We start from the raw sequence: 5,595 nt of genomic DNA, 5'->3' as shown, positions 1-5,595 counted from the left end.
TTGCAAACTTTTGTTTATTTTCTCTTGGTTTTGTAGCGTAACCATGGTATTTTTTAGAGATGGGCAATTCGCTCCTGAGCTGTTCCAGTGAATCGAATCATTGAAGTGAGCTGACAGCTCACAGCTCTTTTCAAAAGAACCGCAGCTCACCAGCTCACTCATTTGCTACCCAGTTCACTGCATTATGACGCAGGGAACACGCTACGAGCTGATCGGATCTTCGGCTCTTTAAGAGATTCAATTTAGTCGACATCAATTAAAGATAAATTATTTCGCATTGCATTCATTGCATCATTGCAAATCAATGATTCAATTTCGATCATGCATTTGAAAGAAAACATAAGTGCATAAGAAAAACGGACCACAAAATGAACCTTAAGTTCAAAATAAAAGAGCTGATGAGCTGATACATCGAATCGATTCACTTTGGTGAGCTGATCGGTTCGGAGCTGTTCACCAAAATGAGCTGTTTTGCAGACCTCTAGTATTTTTGCGACGCTTTTTAACAAGGGGCTACTAAAAGTATACTATTACTGAGTTCTCGGGTTCACGATTACCGAACAATTTTTTTCTTTTATTTATATGGGACTTCGTAATCTTGAGTTTATCTTTGGCAAGACTTCCCATTTCAGCGTTTCCAGGTCCTTTTTGACCAATTTTGCGACGTGAGGCCGAGCATTGTCGTGTTGGAGAATGACTTTGTCATGTCGCCTTCGATATTGTGGCCGCTTTTCTTTTAGCGCGCGACTAAGGCGCATCAGTTGCGTTCGGTAGAGATCTCCTGTGATGGTTTCACCCCGTTTTTAAGAGCTCGTGGAAAATTACACCGAGCTGATCCCACCAAATACAAATCATAACCTTGGCGCCGTGTATATTCGGTGTTGCCTTCGACAAAGTAGCATGCCCGGGCTTTCCCCATGATTTTCTGCGTTTAGGATTATCGTATCGAACCCACTTTTCATCACCCGTTACGATTCGATGAAAAACCCCTTACGATTTTGTCTTTAAAGCAGTTGCTCACATACAAATAGACGGCGCTCGATGTCCCTCGGTTTCAACTCGTACGGCACCCAGTTTACTTCTTTCTGAATCATGCCCAGGGCCTTGAGACGTTTTGAAATGGCTTGCTGATTCACTCCCAACGAATCGGCAAGCTCTTCTTGGGTTTGGCACGAATTTTCATCAAGCAATGCTTCAAGTTGTTCATCTTTGAAAGTTTTTTCTCTTCCACCACCATGTTTGTCTTCGACATCGGAATCATCATTTTTAAGACGTTGAAACCACTCCCGACACGTTCTTTTACTCAGAGCAGCATCACCGTAAGTTTCTGAGAGCATTCGATGCGCTTCAGCTGCATTTTTTTTTCGAATTGTAACAGAAAAGTAAAACTTCCCGCAAATGGCGAGAATTGGGCACATAAACAGACATTTTCGAGCGTGAATAATACGAAAACAAGAACAACTGTCACTGAAACGGCGATGACAATTCGTTAGGCACTGTACACACTCACTTCGAAGACATTATCATCTATGTATTTTGACCAGCCTCAGCCGGTACAGCCACCTATCGGAAGCGGCGGAAGCAAAGTTGTACACCTGATATCTACGGACCTTTTCTTTCAACTGAGCATGAAAATATCCCACTGTAAATATGATAATAATGTGTTATATATAAATTTTTATTTTTCGTTTGCTTAATTTCAATAGTTAGCCTACAGTAATTGCAATTTCATTGACATTATGCCAAATGTGGAACTTAATTGTCTACAACACGATGATGCATTCCATGTGAAGATTGAAATGAGATATATATTTTTTTCTGGCGCATATCAGACTAATTTTGGTGTACGGAAAATATGATATAAAATTGTAAGTGATAGGAAAAGAGGGTAGAGAAAAAATAAGAAAAAAAACAATCCCGAAGAATTTTTTAAAAGACCGTATTCGCAAATGACACCATACTTTGTTTATTTTCTCTTCTGTCGATCGTTTTCACACGTCCTTCACAACAGCAGTACCAATCCAATAGAAATTTCGATGGTTAAATCCCAACAAAGAGAGATTATGGGAGATTTGCTGATATGGTCTTTTGAAAATTTTACCGAGTAATGTGATAGTATTTGTCAGTGCAAGTGTGTTACATCACGTGGAATGCCTCGTTGTTGCTTCTACACCTCAGTTCACTGCGAACAAATAATGTGTTATCATGTCAATCGAGTTTGTATGTGTAACTTATTTAAATTTAAAGTACATTGTTTTATTTTCTTATCAGTTTTTTTTTTCCTATAACGCCATGAAAAACAAATTTAAGGTTTTTTTCTCCTCTATTCAAACCAATATAATTTGAAAATTCTAACAGTTGAGCTTTTTAGCAAGTCTACTTTAAATTAAACATTTGTTTTACGTTCAATGTAACGTCATGTCCAATAAAAATTGAATCGATTAGTGTTCTATTCGCCGATCAGTTCCTTCTAGATTATGTTTTGTATAGTAAAAATAAATAATGATCAATATAACGATGATTTCAAAATGTTTTAATATCATATAGTATATCTAAGATACAAATCCGGGAAGCCTTTTCACGATTTTGAAGACACAATCGATGAATCCAAAACACTCTAGCTTCAGAAGTATGTAATTGTTAAATCCAGTCTTACCCTGTTTGAACGCGAATACTGAGCTGGGTACCGTTGGTTAGAGTTAGAAAAGCGGCAGAATGTTTTATAACTGTTCTATCATATGCGGTTGATTTTTTATTCATGCAAAGCCATTTCATTACGTTCTCACACAGGGTGCAAGTTTTTTTTGTTGTTCATTATTTTTTATATATGCGAATTGCGAAAATACATGGCACACTGCTGTATATTCTAGCGAGTTCCGAGTAGATGAAACCATATAGAAAAGCCTAGCATATCGAGTAGAATCCCAGCGAGAGAATTCTCAAATAAAATAGTTGGGACATTGACTTGTTGATTTTTCATCACAGGTGGAATTAAACCGATGCTACATAATGTTTAACGGATCTATAAGTTTTTTACACTACATTGTTTCATTGCAAAATCGAGTTGTGAAAATTTATTGCGTGACTGGCAGATAAGAGTCCGATTTTGCCTATATTGCTGATAGATGAGTTGCATCCTTAGACTCGAATGTATATTTGAAACTTAAACTTTAACGACTTGTCAAAAGATATAAGCGGCTTTTGGTTACATAATGAGTTCACTGATAATTGCATTATTATTAGTCGATTTCGTTCCGCAAAACACTGGCCGATTCTGATATTGTTTAAGTTGAATGAAATTAGGAAACGCATATCTCGATTCGACTGGGTCAAACTTTTGATTGGTAAATTAGTAAAAAATCTGGCAAAGTCGATTTTGATACCAGCTATGTTTATTGAATGTGAGTAGCTTATGTATCTTTCAGCCTTTTTGACTAACTATACATTTTGATTTTTTTCAAGCAAAACGTTGGAATCTATGAACATAATTTTTTTCCAAATAAATAATTTACAATTACTCTAAAATTTCTTTGCAATTACAGATGGAATCCACTTTAGTGCATTCGACAGCGTGATCTACATCATCAACCATAACCATAAAGCAGTTTTTGATTTGTCACTAGGTGTATGAAAGTTTCCAATTTTGCTTTCTAAATTAAACTGTGATACGGATTGCGATGTTTACATTGTTTTCTTTCCATTGAAAATCTATACATTATTAGAGAGTGTATATGCCTGCCTTAACTAGTGGGAAATATAAAATAAATCAAAACATTTAATTTCGACATTTTTTTGTTCCAAACAGATCTTCCTGTATAACTATCCGCGTCTGATGATAGGATAAAAGTTTTAATTAATTTATGGTTGAGTCACTTACCATTTGTTTCAGAAAGTGCCGTGAAAAATATTCGCACGTCGTCTCAATTTTCACCGTCCTTCTCCCCGGGGAAGGAAATATGAGCATGGTTCGTATTTCTATTGCCGCTTCAAACTTGTCAAGTAGTACTCGCCTACTGTGGCCTATCAATGTCTCCATCTTACGTAAACAGTGGAAGGTGATAGAAATCGAAGCCCCGATAACCGCGAGCTGCTAGCCAGATATATACAACGTGATACGCTCCGGGGACAAAGCATATGAATCCTGCGACGAAGAACACTGCCGCCTGCGAACCGTTGTGGGGTTCAGCGATTGCGTACGCTCCCATTGCTATTAGACCGGTTCCAATAACCAGCAGAGTGGCTGCAGCCAGTACCGTTCGCCAGTTCTCCCGTACTTTCGGGTGTCGCCAGCAGTAAGTGTAGGTGTCGTTCGTAGATAAATTGCCGTACTCCTGTATCAGTGAATCACTATCCCTAGAGGTGGTATCATCGGTGTACTTTAGAGTTCTGAGTTTTTTTTTTGTCGGTAGAACCAATACCACACACGGAACATAGAAAGTGAGATAGGAAGATAAGAAAAGGAAACAGAGAAGAACCCAATTCTAGAATTTTACTTTCATAAAGACAATTATTTGCTTTGTACATTTTGCAAACATGTTTGTTTGTTAACATCCAGAAAAGATAAATCTACATTCAATTACTTAAACTCGGTGCCCATCACCTGAAGAAACACTCTTTGGAGTAGAACTGAACAATGTTTCGTACCTCTGATCGTGGTGCACCCGTATGGAAACGTCGTCCGGTGATCGGGTTTTGGCTCGTATCGGTGTCGATATCACTGTCGTGCCATAGACTTTGATTACCTCGTCAGTCTCCTCTTCGAAGGCATCGTGAATTGAGAATCGCTTGCTTGGCTCTTTACCATTACTGGTCGCACTTGGACCTCGGACGCCTCCAGCTGAATTCATGGTGACTAGCACTTCCCCACCGATTTCAAACACAACAAAAATTAAAAACAAAAGCTGATCAGCTGCCGCACTGCAGTCAGCAAGTAAATTTTCACTTTTTAAATCAAAACACTAAGCTGCGCACCTAAGTCATTAGCAAGTGACGAATAATGGACCTTTTAATGGGTATTTTTCCTAGCAAAACGTTTGAAACCAATGTGCCAACTGCTTGCTTTTCTAAAACTTCAGAACGATTATTCAGTGCTAATTAATTAGGATTTTTTCTACATTTTCGCGTACAGATGCATCATGAAAATCTGATACGAAAATGTTTTCGTACACTTAAATTTGACACTTGACAAGAAAAGATTCGAATGGAATATACGTTCGTCGATTTTTTTTTATTAAATCGATAACTTGTACGAAGGGACCTCAAAGAGACTCGTGCAAAAGTATTACCAAGTATTTCGATGGATTTCAGTGGAATAGACGAGCAAGTTTAAACGATCTTTTTTTTGTAAAGTTTAATAGGCCTTTGTCAACATCCACTTTGACGAGAGGCTGCAGGCAAATCATGGCATATAGATTATACATTTTGACACCAGACGAAAGAGAAAGCTTTTCGATTTTGTTTACTATTACCAAAGATAAACTCAAGATTACAATGTCCCATACGATCCATCGAAAAATTTCGGACCAGTAATCGTGAACCAGTGAACTTAGTAATAGTGTTAGTGGTCGATTTAACCAACGTTGCTTTGATGACTTT

General features: G+C 37.8%; 1 protein-coding gene across 2 annotated transcripts; it reads right to left on the bottom strand.

Annotated features, from left to right (window-relative positions):
- Positions 1–1,657: 1,657 nt before the first annotated feature.
- On the bottom strand, positions 1,658–5,192 carry LOC131436339 (transmembrane protein 134). Of its 2 annotated transcripts, none has more exons than XM_058605007.1 (2): positions 4,645–5,192; positions 1,658–4,386 (listed from the first exon to the last, which is right to left on the bottom strand). In XM_058605007.1, the coding sequence occupies exons 1-2, from the start codon at positions 4,845–4,847 to the stop codon at positions 4,038–4,040; spliced, it is 552 nt and encodes a 183-aa protein (XP_058460990.1). In that variant the 5' UTR covers positions 4,848–5,192; the 3' UTR covers positions 1,658–4,037. The 2 variants fall into 2 exon arrangements, with proteins under 2 accessions (XP_058460990.1, XP_058460991.1); XM_058605008.1 differs by having other exon boundaries at positions 1,658–4,353.
- Between the last annotated feature and the right edge of the window lie 403 nt (positions 5,193–5,595).

The sequence above is a fragment of the Malaya genurostris genome, chromosome 3 (genome assembly GCF_030247185.1).
Source record: "Malaya genurostris strain Urasoe2022 chromosome 3, Malgen_1.1, whole genome shotgun sequence".
In the NCBI taxonomy this organism is placed as follows: Eukaryota; Metazoa; Arthropoda; class Insecta; order Diptera; family Culicidae; genus Malaya; species Malaya genurostris.
Note: the sequence above shows the minus strand (reverse complement) of the source record. Positions and strands in the feature narration are given on the sequence as shown.